Source organism: Alternaria rosae (assembly GCF_020736505.1).
Source record: "Alternaria rosae strain MPI-PUGE-AT-0040 chromosome Unknown BKA58scaffold_11, whole genome shotgun sequence".
Lineage (NCBI taxonomy): Eukaryota > Fungi > Ascomycota > Dothideomycetes > Pleosporales > Pleosporaceae > Alternaria > Alternaria rosae.
The window spans coordinates 74756-88993 of record NW_025763580.1 but is presented as its reverse complement, the minus strand read 5'-3'; the positions used below and the strand labels follow the sequence as shown (position 1 = coordinate 88993).

Sequence of the window (14238 nt, the reverse complement as noted above, 5' to 3'; positions counted from 1 at the left end):
TTTCGGGAGTAAAGTAGCGAGCTGGGCTGACTGCATACAACGGACTGAAGCACCATCTGGTGCTGGCCAATGTCAATCTCAGAATGCGATCGCCGCCATTGCTTCTCCTGATTCGTGGCTGTTCGCCTTGGCCCTCTTTGCTTCCTAATCGGGTTAGCGCTGATGACAAGCGGTCTCCGTGCATTCCCAAGGCTATACCGAAACAGTAAGACGTTCAAGGATGAGCATCGATCAGGAAGAAAGCTTGGCCATTTGGCAGTCTATTTCAGTATAGTCGCGCAGCATATGCCTCATAACGTATACGCGAATCAGATTAGCCACGTCTGCGCTCTACCTCCATTCTTGCTGGCTATTGCCGCGTACCGATTCCCACTGACAACAGTGCTCAAGATTTCGATGGCACTGTGGCTTTGTGCATCATGTCTGACAATGACGAAGTCTTGCTTTCGATGCGGCCCCCACGACTAGCACTGCGCGAAAGACGCCTCATCTTCTTCTATTGCATCTGCAAGGCTGACTAGGCAAGATATTAGGTTTCAAGAAACGCATATATATTGCAATGAATTCTCAAAGAGCAGCTGGACACCATCGACAATCGTCGCAATTACCGCACCAAGATGTTTCCAAAGACGACCTTTTACCTAGCGTTAAACGCATGCCTGAACCTCGCTGCGACGGCGTCACAAGCATCTTCTGAATATATCAAGTACCCTGAGAATTCTGAGAAAGTGGCCATCAACTGGACAGATGCGTCCAGCGTTCTGGGTAGACCCGACACTTACCTCGGAAAGCTGGCTGTACCCCTTGACTACACGTTGCCCCAATCGAAGAACAACACACTCACCCTCAACATTCTGAAAGTCAAAGCGACCAAAGAGCCTAAGCTGGGGAGTGTGTTGACAAATTGGGGCGGTCCCGGTTTGCCTGCAACTGACTGGCTGTTGGCGCAGGCTCGTTATGTTCTTGCGTAAGTTGCTTCTCGATGATCAACGCTATGGCGAGATACTAACGACTCTTCTCGCGCAGCATGACAGGCGGTCAGTACGACATTATCGGTCCTGACCCCAGGGGCACTGGAACGACTTTGCCCGTGGATTGCTACAAAGACGAAATGGAAAGGATGGTCGCGACGTTACGAACACCCACGAGGACCAATTCGTCTGAAGTTGCGTTGGGCGCTGTTTGGTCTTACACAAAGCAATATGCTGCACGCTGCTTCCAGAACGAGGCAGTAAATGGGTCTTTGATGAGCACAGCGTTCGTGGCCAGAGATTTCATGAAAGTCGTTGATGCCCTGACTGTGGAAGGCGAGGATGGTTTTCTCAGATACTGGGGTGAGTTTGAGATAAAATCTGGCGTTTGGTGCTATTGACTAATCGACCCCAGGCATCTCCTATGGCACATACCTCGGCCAGGTCTTAGCTGCCATGTTTCCTAACAGAGTCGAAAGAATGATGCTTGACGGAGTTCTTAATTCGCTCGAATACCAGCAAGGATGGTTGGTGAATTCCTTTACATGATGGTGGCACAAGCTGACTGAGAACTAGGGAAACCGGTCCAGCTGCCTCTGCGCCCGTTGCTTTGAGACAGTTCACCAAACAGTGCATTGATGCCGGAGCCTCCTGCTCCCTCTTTCGCCCAAACCTGACCGCAGACGCACTGTATGATCATATCCACAGCCTTAGCGAAGAAGCTAGGCGAGTGCCGATCGTTATGGGCCCCAACGTCACAACCGATATCGTCACCTACGAGAAAATTGCCGAGGCCAGTGACACAGCTCTACGCATGGGTCTGGCATCCGGTTCTTACTTAGCTGGTTATCTCAACAGCATCATGATCCGTGATACTCCAGAATACAACCACACCCAGTACCTGGTCAACCGCTCCTTCATTGTGCAGGACGCCGCGATCAATGCGGACAATACACAGCTAATCCGCTGCTCCGATGCCATGTTCCGTGCTGATGAGCTCACTGACATCGAGGAACGCGTCCAGTACATAACGGAGTTGAGTGATTGGAACAGCGATTACATTATCGGCTCGTATATCATGTGCTCGCTGTGGAAGGTTCAGGCGAAAGAACGGTACGAGGGTGACTTCAAAGCGAAGACGAGGAAACCCGTGTTGCTCATCGGCTCGCCGTATGACGTCCGGACTCCGATCTCTGGGGCTTATGCGGCGAATAAGACGCTAGAAGAAAGCGTTGTGCTTCAACATAATGGTCTCGGAGTAAGTTGAACAGCATTTCTTTGCTTCATGGAAGGGTGGGGTTTATCCGAGAGAGACAATCGCTAACGAGATTGGTAGCACACGGTTATGTACAGCCCCGGAGCCTGCGCCATTACCGCAACCGCTGCGTATTTTGTGAACGGAACTATGCCGGAAGAAGGGACGGTATGCGAGCAAGACTTTGGTATCTTCTCCGGAAAAGGCTTGAATGAGACTCTGGACCTATTTGGTGAGCCTTAGTCTGGCAAGGTGAGGAGTGTGAGACTCCCAAGCCAAGCTTCGGAATAGTAACGAAGGACAAGGTTGGATCGTGGTGAGAACCAGATGGTGTGCTCGGAAGACCATGGCGGGTGATTGCTCATGCATGAACATTGAATAAACATCTCGTAGCTGCTCGTCATTATTCTGACCAATACCCCCGGTGTGGTTGGGTGTGCCGAACTCGGCTCCATTTTCCGAGTCTCTCCAATATGCGTTGGCATATGACTGCTCATTGAGACGGAGGCATGCTGGCGCTAATGCGTGATATCTCTTGATCCCGCGTCTGCGTCTGGAATCGCATAAGAACTCCGTCAGACATGATATACGCGCCAAGCGACGCCCAATTTTGGCCTTCACGATACATATCGTGCAAAGGGAAAGCGCGAAGCTTTGGGCCTACAGCATCCATGATGACTCTTATACAGAGACGCAGCCGGTCATTGCAATGGTCACAAGTCTTGTCTTTATCTTCTTCAGCCGCAGTCTATTTCGAAGCTGCTACACCATGATACAGATAGTTGTTGACACCCATCCCTCTCTGAATGAACCGTTCTGCACACCTCACTATCGAACGATACATTGTCCATACTTTAGCATGAGAAATGTAACAACAGCGCTCCTATCTCAAGAATGGATATAGCGGTCGATGAAGTGCATATGTTGATCAGGTTGATGTTGTCGTCGGCGCTCTTGGGTGCCTCTTCCCGTTTAAAGTTGCCGTCTTTCGCTGTCAACATGTTCCGCGGAGCAGTACTGTGGTTCGCGATCACCTTCTGCCAATGCGCCGCCTCGATGTCGCCCTCGCCGGATAGGCGAACAACTCTTCCGTTTGTCGATATCGGAGCGAATGTTCTGTGTACGCGATGGCCGAAACTATCCGCCTTTCCCGTAGCCTTCCTTGTAGATTGAACTGTTTGCGACGCCGGATTGGAGACCGGCGTTGCGCCAGCAAAGGGAAGTTGCTTGGGCTGCCAGGAGCCTGCATTCTTTAGTGACCATTGTATACGCACGAACTTGATACTTTACCTTCGGTATCCTGAAGCAACTCAGACTTTGTGCTTTGCTCATCTCTTAGGCAGTCAAGCATTCCGACGCCTAGCTTCTCGAATATCTTGCGAGGAGTTGTAGAGAACATTAATCCTTCTTGAACCAGGGAGTCAAGCTCCTCATCGCTAAGAATCTCGGTATACTGCATGCTTGCACAGGCGAACCTGGCTTCGCCGGAAAATCCAAGAGGTAGCTCCAGGTACAATTGCGCCATTGTTATTGGAAATGAGACGTGACGCTACGATCGAGGTCTAGATATTCGGGGCTGTTTACACTGAGGCCGATGCTATAGGTTAACGCGACGAGTGGGGGTTGGTCAGCGCAAATGGGGACACGCAGAGATATGGAAACATCATCGGGCAGGTCTTTGTCTCCCTCAACTCCAATTTCTGCAAGTCATGTCTTTATTGCCCTCCGATAAAGGCATACCTCACGCCCAACGACACTATGAACTGGAAGAATTTCGGTCGCATTGCTGTATGCTCAGTACTACATTCCAAAAAGTAGACACTGTCAGTGGTAATGTATAATTCCGGTTTCATTGCAATGCCCGGATACGCGACATGAGGTTTGCTATCCGTAATTCTCCTACCACCCTAGGTTCGGTTGCGCAACAAAGTCATACACAAACACTTGCTCGAGCAACGGGTCCGTCTCATTCTTCCGTGGAGTTAGCCTGCACTTTCATGCGATGATATAAATACCACATACCTTCAACCTATCATGCCCAGGATCTTTATCAAAAACCTGTCTCGCGGCTTCATCCTACTCATTATTAGCACTCACATCTCGGTTGCGGCGACGTCTACTCCATACTTTGAAGATCACGATAAAACCCATATCCCACACGCTCTCCCTCTTCACATTTGTCAGGTTCAACGGCGTATTCAGTGGCCTCCCTCCTTTCGGCCCTTCGACCAGCAGCTCCGGATGTTCGGCATAGAGCGCGAGAAAGGCGGATGCGCGATCGCCTTTCTGCTCCGCAGTGACATTGGGATGGAAGCGGAATGTTGCTATGCGCGTCACAGGGGATGAGTCGGTAGTATTTGTGGTTGATGAGGACATTGCGAACGATGAGACGGGTGCCAAGATAGCGAGGAAGGCCACGAGGATGTGGAAGTGGAGTTGCATTGTGATGAGATAAGACCGGCGGGGTATGCGATTTAAGCAATGCAAGGCGGAATAATGCTGTGCGGCTTTAATCAGGGCGTAACATCGTAAAAGAGGAAAGACGTTATGCATGTAGTCGTGATGCTCACCGCGTATTGGTGCGCTAAACTCTAATCTGACCTGCATGCGGAGATGGAGACACGCGGGCGGAGAGCCGAGATCATCACATCACATTCGTATCGACACACGCTGACTGCCATTATGAACTTTTATTGTACTATCACTCTTAAGAATATATGTAACAATGCTAACAAGACGTCTTCGTAATAATCTAAGTGACACTGGAAACGACAAAAGAAAGACTCAGACAAGGGTATACAACCGGAAAGCAATCGCAAAAGGGAAGAACGTTCAAAAGTGGCGCCGGATACAGAAAAGAGATAGATAGACTGCAGGGCAAGCCTTTTAGACCTGCGCTCAGTGCGATAGCGATGAGAGCCCTGTGAACTTCCAGTCGACTCAAGATCGCTTAACGATGAGGGTCGGTGAGAGGGTGGCAGATGCGCCAAGCCACCTTTGTGGACTTGACTTCATCGCAGCTGAGTGTTGAAAGCACTAATGTGTTCCAGATAACTTCAGGCAGTATCTACCAGGTGTCTTGGTGGGAAGTCGCCGATGAGTCAAGACCTTTGGACTTGCGCTCATCCCGACCGAGTGAGTCAAGCCTCTCTGGACCTTTCATTCATCTCGGTCATCAGCTCTCGAGTCTCTTTAGACAAGATCAGCTGAGTCACATTGGCAGGTGTGACCCCGATGGGCGCGCGTCTTGGAGGCGGCGAGGGGTAAGTAGATGAGATGAGCTCTTTGAGCTTGCACCTGGCCGACTGGGTGGTGAAGACTCTGTGGACTTTTGACCAGCTCAACCGACGACCGTCAATGTTCTCTGACACGATCCGCCTAGATATATGCCGGCAGATCTCGGCTCGAGGGATGCGCGTTCTGTGGCAGGGAAGTAGATGGAGAAAGCTCATTTGGCTTTAGTTCAGAAGGGAGGTCGCACTGACTCAGCGAAGATGTGGCGAGCCATGAAAGCTGTTTAGACTTCAATGCATATGGTTTGTTGAACGGGTGATGGGTGAATGTGGGCCCTAGGCGGTATGGCGTCTTGCGAGGAGGAGCAGGCTCAGTGGCCTAAGAAGAAAACTCGTCTTGACGTGAGCTCTAGAGGCTGCGACGGTCAAGCACTGAGCGAGCACGCTTAAAGCTACTGCGCGGGGTAGCCTTCGCATCCTCGTTGCGGCGAGCCTCGCGCTGTTTCGCGACCACCTCCTTGGTCACGACCTTCTTGTTGCGACCTTGGCGCTCAACTCGCTCTACTTCGTCTGCAAGGCTGGCGGTGCGACGGCGTTTGACACCAACGGCAGGAGCGGAAGACGACATCACCGGAGGAGGCGAAGGAATTGAGGAAGCGGGAGCTGGCGGGGCGTGTCCTGGACCTCCTGCTTGACATCTGAAGGCGATGACTGGAAGCCGGGGGACATAAACGAGCTGAGGGAGCTCTGAGGGCCAGGGGCGACGTCCTCGGTCTTGATAGCAGGGACGGACGGTGGTGTCTGGTTGACAGCAGGGCGGGTATTGCTGATAACGTCGAGGTTGTCAGAAGTGAAGGAGACGGCCTCGGAGTTTATCTCTTCAAAAGCATCGAGGGCGCGCTTAGCGCTCGTGGTCATGGCGTTCTCAATCTTGATGACAGGGGCAGGTGTAGGCTTGGAGTTGACCTCAGGATCGAGTTTGCTACGACCATTGGCGTTGCTGTCCGTACCATCTTTCAGCTTCACCAAGTCGTCCTTCGTGATAGAGAGGGGTGCACGCTCAATGGGTTCTTCTTCAACTACATCGAGGGAGTCGGCGCACTCCTGGATCAAAGACGGCTTGTCGTATGCGGATTGGTCGACTTGCAGAAGTAACTTCTTGAAGGCCGGACAGTCATGGTGGAGGTAGAAAGACCCGTTCAAGTCCTCTGGACCGTGCTCGAAGGTCTCAGCCTTGGTAGACCTCTTGGACGCGACAGGAGCCTCCTTGAAGCTGTATGGAGAATGGGCCCGGTTGGCGACCTCATCGAATGGGCCTCTCCGATACATGGTATCGTACTTTACCGTCTCGTTGGCCCTAGCACGCTTCAACAAAGTCCTCGGTGTCGGTACTGCCGGAGCTGTTTGGACATTCGAGGAGACATCCATAAAAGACTCGTCGACGTTTCGCGGGTTGGTGTTGAAACCGTTGCGCTTGTCGGTGTTGGCTGAGGGAAACGACTCTGAAGTCGCGCCCTGGCCCTTGAGTTGAGCCCTCCTAACGCGAAGACGAGCAATGTTGTCGAGATTAGCCTGGAGGTTGGGACGCTTCGCACCATATGGAAGCGAGTAAGGCTCAAGCTTTCCGTCTAAAAACCGCTTGAGCTCTTGGGAGCAGCTTTCGGACAGTGTGACGCCGCTATTCTTGATGATTTCCTTGATGTCGTGGAAAAGATGGATGGGCCTCTGCTTCAGCAAATAGGACCCTATGCGATGTCAGTAACGAAAGTATCGGGCAAGGAGCGCGGACGCGGGTGTGCCTACCTGTAACGGGACGCATCTTGGGCGCAGCGTGCTGGTTATTGGAAGGGATAGAAGACATCTTATGTGTGTACGTAAAGTAATGTCAATATGAGCGTGTAGAGGGTGAACCCTGGTGAGGAGCGTGCTTCCGAGTGCGAGCGGGTGTGGGAATACGTAGAATTCAGGGAGTGGGTTGTATATAGAAGAGTGATGGTCCGAGCTATCGCGATGTTTTTTCAGGGACGGAGTGTCGCGTTCTCATATCGAACTGGTGTCGTGATTACCTGGGCGAAAGTTTTCACTACGCAGTCATGGGTCGCAAGCACAATGTAGAGCGCGATATCGGCGCAGGCGACACCGAAAGCAACGAATGTGTCGCAACTCTTGTCCAAGTCGCGCTTCCAAATGTTCCATTGCAACAATGTTCCTCGTTCTGGCGCTGGGTGGGGCAGCTAGATAACGACCCACGAAGTCACGTGCTGCAACATTCACTGCGACGATACTGCGTTTGGTGGTCTACCCCTCAACCGCCTTAGCAAAGCTGCTGCGATACCTTCGTATCTACGAAGAGCACGTATGGATTGCTTAGCGCAGAACCTCGTGCTAAGCGCGCAGCTTCAGTGTACTGACCTACCACAGGCCCGTATAATGAAACCATCAACCAGCTTTCCGGTCGCGAAGCCATGGCCCAGAATATATACCGAAAGAATCTGGTACATTCGTGGCAATGCACATCTTGGCCGTTTGACCGCCAGCTTTCCGCTTCCGTCTTCTCGCAGGGGGCCAGAACGGTAAGGCAGTGACGTTGCTGTAGGCGTTTGCACTACTCTATTCCGATTGAAACGCGCGTGAAAGTTCTCGCATTCACCACATGCGGCAACCACAACTTTCGTTCCCCACGATACGAAGTGCAGTCACCCACCTCTTTCGTGTACTCTACGGACCATCTTTGCGTTTTGCTGGTATATCATCGCGCAACTGTATTCGGCAACCTTATACTAACACTATGCCGCATAGTCCCAGCACTTCCTGTAATCTAGCAACATTCGAGATGGTTGACAAGATCGGGCGCCCACGCAAGGCTGTAGGCAGCAGCGACCCTTCCGAGAAGAGTAAGAGCAATCGGGGAGGCCGCCCACAAGTCGAGGCCTCTTCCCGACCCGAAGAATTCCACAGCGCCCACGATGGGTTCGAAGATGTGCCCATGCCACTCGCAGCGCTAAGCGCTTCACAACTCCGCGACTTCGCAGAAGCTCAAGCGGAGCCGGAGTCACCAGCTCGTACGTCCAATATCCGCACCAGCACCGCCGATGCGTTGCAAACCGGCGCTGACGAAGACGAAACGACCTGCCAGGCTACATCTGCTTCCTCTTCCTCCTCATCCAGCTGGGAAGACCTCCATTCCTCAGCATCAACATCCTTCCAAACAGCGACACCCTTCCCCGGCACCTGGCCCGCCGCCCTCCACGACACCAGCGCCGCGCTATGACAGATCTCTGCCGCGACCCTCTCCTACGCCAGCGCCATCGCATCATCAGGCCTTGGTCGTGCATCATGGAGTGTCGGCACAGCAGCCTTATCCTCCACCAATCAACTCGCACTCTCCTTCACTACTTGGGGCATGGCGAAGACAGGCGTCATGCCGAATGAGCTTCCCGCACCAGTGAGGCAGTGGATTCAAGGGAAGGAAGAGCGTGATCGGCGGCGGAGGAGAGCTGAGCAGAGGAGACGAGAGAGGAGAAGGAAGGATGGAGAGGTCGTGGTCCGGGGAGTGGATGAGGAAGGTGGCTTTGTGTTGGCGACGCATGAGATGGACAACACGCTGAACTTCGAGGACAGGGGGCCTCAAGGTATGCGGGAAGACACAGGTGAACAGGATAAAGTGCAAGAACTTGCGACGGGAGAACGGCAAGAGATCGAGGAGCAGGAGGACGAACATGAAGACTTGTGAGAGTCGGCGGTAGATAGACGAGGGGCCATGCGATGTACGTGTAAACCATAACGATATATAACGAAATTTGTTAGTACTGCGACATCCACTGCCTCGGTCATCCCTCGCGAACAGTATCACAAGTCCAGGCAAGGAGGCGACGATGCTGGTGAGGGCCAGTTCGGCAATGCTCGGGATGTCTATGAAGCACCTGAGTTAGTACACAAGTCCAATACGCCCATCTAGAAAGTGAGGGTGTCGCAAATGACCAGACCTAGGGTATCAAGGGCAGAGGCCATCAGCAACACTTTAGACTATTTCAGTCTCTTGCAATAGCAGTAAACGTGCGCGTAGATATGCAGAACAGCAAAAGCGTACGTAACAACTAAGCAAATCTATTCTGCGAACTAGAAAGGTTTCGTTTTGTTAGCAATGCTATGTTAAACTTAATCCTAGCAGCAACCTACTATGTAGTCTCTGCTATTAATAAAATATGCCATAGCGGCGACGCAGAGTAGCTAGGTAGAAGATGGCACTAATGCTAAAACTACTAGGAAAGCAACAGCTCTTACTTGTTAGGCCAGGGCCAAGCACAAGTAAGATAGAAACGCTAGCCCTAGCAGCCTAACTACTTTGTGATAGTTTTATACGCGTTTACCCCTCTAGGCAAAGTCCTTGGTTGGCGCACTAGGGACCCTTGTCGCGCGAGTATCTTGCACCTTGCAAAACCCGGAAGCCAGCTATGCAAACCAGTGTACAGTCGCTAGCGATGGCAGTTTTACCTCTGCCCACAGCTGCAACATCATTTACACCAGCATCAGGATAGGGTTGCGCAGCCCTACCTACTCTATACGTGCTTACAATTGAATAGACAGCTTTTGGCTCGCTGCCAACGATAGTCAAGTATGGTTACAGCTTAAGTTGTGAATGAAAGGGATTTTTTTTGGCACATAGTCAATAAGGGGTTGAGCTCGGTGCGGGTTAATCAAGTAAATAATCCCGCTTGCTGCCTGAATGATCGCGGTCTGAGGCCAAGTCTGAGGTAAGCCGTCTACGTGTCTGGCGTAATGTACCGCCATAGCACCGAATTGCCGTAAGCTCTCGCTCAGCCAGTCCTCCATCACTGCTTCATCAGAAACACGCATGCCGCTAGAGCAGAGTTTAGTTAAGGCTTTGTAGACCTGCTTTAAGCTCTTATAGCTTAGAGAGCAAGTCTCTTTAACGTTTGATAGACATTTGCACAATCCGTACTAGTAGCGAGTTTCTGTAGTATTCCGTCTACTAGGTATATATAAGCTGAATGACGTGGCTATATTAAATTAAGAAGGGTATCCTCACTTACTTAATAAATTTGCATCTAATTAGTCGGCCCTACGATGTCCGCGAGGTTCCGAGCCAAGTGAGAAAAAGGTGACCTATGTATATATTAAAAGCTCTAGCCCATCGAGAAGCACTTCAGTATCCTCACCCAATATCTACCAACGCAAACCACACCAACAGAACTCCTCCCCTTCAACAACCATTCCCAAGATGCTTCGACACTACCTCAGCCTTTTACTTGTAACTGCCATGACAGCTACGACGGTTAATGCAGGGTGCTGTGTTTTACCAAATGGTCTTGGATGCGCAGATTTTGATAGTCAGAGCCAGTGTAATTCAGTTGCCGGGGCTACATACAGGAGTTCTGCTTGCACTGCTAATTGCTAAACGTAAGCAGCCCAGCGTTTGTTAGGATTCTAGATCTAACAGGCTTTACAGGCGGCTTCCAAGCAAGCTAAGCGAGTCACCCTGAAGTCGGTTTACAACATGCCAGTCGAATGTTACGGTCTAGGCAGGGGCGGCGCAATCAAAAGGGCAATCAGAACCGTGACCCAATGACTGGATAAGTTGTCACGGCCAGCATCAACGCCAAGGGGGCTTCCTGCTAGCTTATGTAATTCCAGTACTCACAATGGAATCTGAAACTCGAAATAGCCCACCCATCTCATCCTCGCTCAATCTATTTCTATACATTTGTAAACATTTCACCATGTGTCTCTCTACGTCCGCGTTAAGCTAAGTTTACTATGCCGTACTAAAGCGAGCAGCGCTAAGATAACGTAGCAAAGTTTGCGTAGAAGTAATAATTTAGAAGCAGTCTACCCTAAAATAGAAATCTGTATCTCTAGAGCATTACATAGTTTGCTTACTCTAATTAATACAATTACATACGCTAGGTCTAGAGTTTCACTATACAGTCTATGCTTTAAAAGTGCTTGTCCGCGTGTCTAGCATTTAAAGATCTAGCTACACAACAACTACTAATAGAGTGTCTTGCGCACTCCCTTAAACACATGCCCTTCTTTAGACTTGCTCAGTAGCAGCCGTCGGCATATTGTCTAACTCCGACGACTTCGCGTATTCTATTGTGACCGTCAAACTTCTTCTACCCAGAACGAGATCGATGATAGCTTCTACAAAAGCCCATACTACCAATTCTGCTCTCCATCCCAACCACTATACAACGCATCTACAGCCCAACATACTTGACAGCATTGCACTGCGTGTCACTCGCAATCGGCTTTCCATTAAACGCAATCTTGAGATGCCCCTCCCAAGTACCCCCATGATCCATCTTGAAACAAGCAGCATCATACCCATTCTCCTGCATCCACTTAAGCTCGCGCTCCACCGCATTCCTAATCGTCTTCGACTCAGACGTAGTGTCGCACTTCGGACCAGAAGTTGTCGCGTAGTATTGCCACGCAGCGCCGTCGACGTTTCCAGAGATTACGGAGCAGCTGTTGACGTCGGATTGGCCTTTGATGTAGACGGCGAGGTAGTTGGCGATGGAGACGATGGCCAGAGTGGCGGTTGCGCCGTTGCTGACGAAGCCGGCGGCGACTTCGATGTCGGTGCGGCGGTCGAGAGGAGCTGCGACATCCTTTGAGAGCAGGGCGTAGCTAGAGCTTTCATGTCAGTAGATTGCAATAACCGATATATGTTGATGGAAAGGCGACAACGTACTCTTTCTCGGGACTACCAATAGCGATGGCCTCGGCAGCGCCGAGCAAACAGAAGATGTGGGCGAGTTGGAAGCGCATCGTGAACAAGTGAGGTATAGCAAATGGGGTACTTTGATGTTGAACTGTGACTTGAGAGGAACTGATGAGATGAATTGATACCTTTATTTCGACGCCTCAATTACTTATATACATCATCAAATGGACACAAGGCCTACGTCAGGCCTGCGCTCTACCTCCCCTCTTCGTCAAGATTCAAGCACTCGACAAGCGTTTCTGCCTCGTCGGCCTGATCTTGACGAGGCCTCCAAACATACTGCCCGCCTCGATCACAAAAGAAGAGAGAAAGTTGGATAGACGGCGACGTGAATCCATGTAGTAGTGCTGTATCAACGGACCGAGACAGATGATCGCGGGGTGCCTGATGTACGATACATGGAGTCGATCGGGTATTGCAGTCAAAATAAGAGCGCAGCTACAAAGCTTAGGTTGATCCTTGAGTGTCTTGATCCTGGTGCCGGAAAATCGGTCGGTGCAAAGACATGGTTCGTTTACGGACCGATCTGGAACGCCTTAGATACACAGCCTCGTGCGGCTATGTGCAACGACTAAACATGGAACGCCTAAGCGATTCTGACGTAGATAGTCTACCTAAAACGGCTATTTTTGAGCGCGGGAAGTTTGCGGAGGCTAAGATTACTGAAACGCCGCGACGAGATGGGGTCCAACATCGTGATTCGGCCCGCTGCACAGACCTGAGAAGGAACGCCTTGGAGACGGCGAAGTGCAACACCACGATCATCATTGTATAGACGCTGATCCAAGAAGGGCGCCTTACACATGCAGTATTGTGCGGCGATTTGCACGGAATGAAACGAAGATAGCATCGGTCTACTTGCTAGTGGACACATGCATCCTGCCTCTATCCAGTATACTCGGGTCATATCGCGAGGCTGATCTGGGTACTCTTTCCAACCACGCACGTCTTCAGGCGTGCAGGCAGTAGATCACAGGATCCCAGGGCGTGCTTCCAGTCAATCTGTGCTCAACTATCACCAACTCCATCATCGGAACGATCCAGTATGCGAGTGTATATATAGCGGGCAGGATACACACTTCTATCGCACCATCCTCATCACTCAAGCATCACTACTCTCCTGTGCTTCAACAATCTACAACATTCATCTACCACATCCTTATTCTACTTCCCATCATGCGTTTCTCAACCATCGCCGCTACCGCTCTCTGCCTCGGCTACAATGCCATGGCCATATCTCTTCCGGAGCGGGAGGCTCTGCCACTCTTGAGCGAGGAAACACAGTCTGAGTATGATGCACAAGCTCTTTTCAACCCATTCTTCATCCCCTACTAACAACTTGTGTCCAGCGACAGCCTCGCAAAACGCCTCACCATCGAAGAGGCAGTCGCTATCCTAGGTGCAGGCTCCATGGTCGCGCTCAACGTGAACGCCATCGCGACCTACGTTTCAAACTTGATGAAGGCACAGAGCGATGCCAACACTTGTGGTGTTATCACCGGCACCGTTGACGGGTACGTGTTTGCCTTCCCTCTTTGCCCCCACCTTGAAACCCCCTCCCCAAAGCTTCGACGCTCGTTTCATCTTCCTATCCCCTTCCCCCTTTGACATACGGCCACTGAAGTATCACCCTCACAGCGTAAACTACCAATACCACGCGGCCACGACCGGAAAAAACTGCGACACAACCGCCGAAGTCAAAACCATGAAAGACGCCGTGTCTCGCGGCCTAGAATTCATGACTACGCACAACATTAACCAAGCCTGCTTCAACATGCAGCATGGCGGCACCTGGAGGGGTTTGCTGCAGTTGGCGAGTGGGGATAGACAGATTGTTAATGGCAAGTGCGATAGTGTGACTTATACTTTGACCGTCACTTAGGTGGTCGGAGTGGGGATTGGGGGGATGAGTAACGAGTGGCGGTGGTGGTGGATGGGTAGTGTAGATGGGAGATGGAATTTGACGTTGCTTGATGCCTTCAATGTGTTGTTTGTCGATCGTGAGCCTTGCTTCCCTTTCATTCACCT

The 14238-nt window shown here is 51.2% G+C and overlaps 7 protein-coding genes across 7 annotated transcripts; 2 read left to right on the top strand and 5 right to left on the bottom strand.

Annotated features, from left to right (window-relative positions):
* Nucleotides 1-617: 617 nt before the first annotated feature.
* Nucleotides 618-2469, top strand: BKA58DRAFT_405672 (TAP-like protein-domain-containing protein; the record flags this gene model as incomplete). Its single annotated transcript, XM_046171912.1, has 5 exons — nucleotides 618-967; nucleotides 1027-1334; nucleotides 1387-1498; nucleotides 1548-2229; nucleotides 2308-2469. The coding sequence occupies 5 exons, from the start codon at nucleotides 618-620 to the stop codon at nucleotides 2467-2469; spliced, it is 1614 nt and encodes a 537-aa protein (XP_046020696.1).
* A 611-nt stretch (nucleotides 2470-3080) lies between these two features.
* On the bottom strand, nucleotides 3081-3751 carry BKA58DRAFT_444019 (uncharacterized protein; the record flags this gene model as incomplete). Its single annotated transcript, XM_046174026.1, has 2 exons — nucleotides 3081-3469; nucleotides 3517-3751. 2 exons carry the CDS (start codon nucleotides 3749-3751, stop codon nucleotides 3081-3083), a joined length of 624 nt encoding a protein of 207 aa, XP_046020695.1.
* A 374-nt stretch (nucleotides 3752-4125) lies between these two features.
* On the bottom strand, nucleotides 4126-4602 carry BKA58DRAFT_414547 (uncharacterized protein; the record flags this gene model as incomplete). The annotated part of the gene is made up of 3 exons (XM_046172495.1): nucleotides 4126-4197; nucleotides 4249-4302; nucleotides 4354-4602. The coding sequence occupies 3 exons, from the start codon at nucleotides 4600-4602 to the stop codon at nucleotides 4126-4128; spliced, it is 375 nt and encodes a 124-aa protein (XP_046020694.1).
* A 1484-nt stretch (nucleotides 4603-6086) lies between these two features.
* On the bottom strand, nucleotides 6087-7320 carry BKA58DRAFT_444017 (uncharacterized protein; the record flags this gene model as incomplete). Its single annotated transcript, XM_046174025.1, has 2 exons — nucleotides 6087-7204; nucleotides 7263-7320. 2 exons carry the CDS (start codon nucleotides 7318-7320, stop codon nucleotides 6087-6089), a joined length of 1176 nt encoding a protein of 391 aa, XP_046020693.1.
* Nucleotides 7321-8419: 1099 nt separating this feature from the next.
* On the bottom strand, nucleotides 8420-9669 carry BKA58DRAFT_393134 (uncharacterized protein). Its single transcript, XM_046171069.1, has 2 exons — nucleotides 9639-9669; nucleotides 8420-9578 (listed from the first exon to the last, which is right to left on the bottom strand). Exon 2 carries the CDS (start codon nucleotides 9178-9180, stop codon nucleotides 8818-8820), a length of 363 nt encoding a protein of 120 aa, XP_046020692.1. The 5' UTR covers nucleotides 9181-9578; nucleotides 9639-9669; the 3' UTR covers nucleotides 8420-8817.
* Nucleotides 9670-11377: 1708 nt separating this feature from the next.
* BKA58DRAFT_432211 (uncharacterized protein) lies at nucleotides 11378-12321 on the bottom strand. The gene is made up of 2 exons (XM_046173121.1): nucleotides 12178-12321; nucleotides 11378-12113 (listed from the first exon to the last, which is right to left on the bottom strand). Exons 1-2 carry the CDS (start codon nucleotides 12252-12254, stop codon nucleotides 11681-11683), a joined length of 510 nt encoding a protein of 169 aa, XP_046020691.1. The 5' UTR covers nucleotides 12255-12321; the 3' UTR covers nucleotides 11378-11680.
* A 651-nt stretch (nucleotides 12322-12972) lies between these two features.
* On the top strand, nucleotides 12973-14192 carry BKA58DRAFT_393128 (uncharacterized protein). The gene is made up of 3 exons (XM_046171068.1): nucleotides 12973-13499; nucleotides 13560-13724; nucleotides 13849-14192. The coding sequence occupies exons 1-3, from the start codon at nucleotides 13387-13389 to the stop codon at nucleotides 14090-14092; spliced, it is 522 nt and encodes a 173-aa protein (XP_046020690.1). The 5' UTR covers nucleotides 12973-13386; the 3' UTR covers nucleotides 14093-14192.
* The last annotated feature ends 46 nt before the right edge of the window (nucleotides 14193-14238 follow it).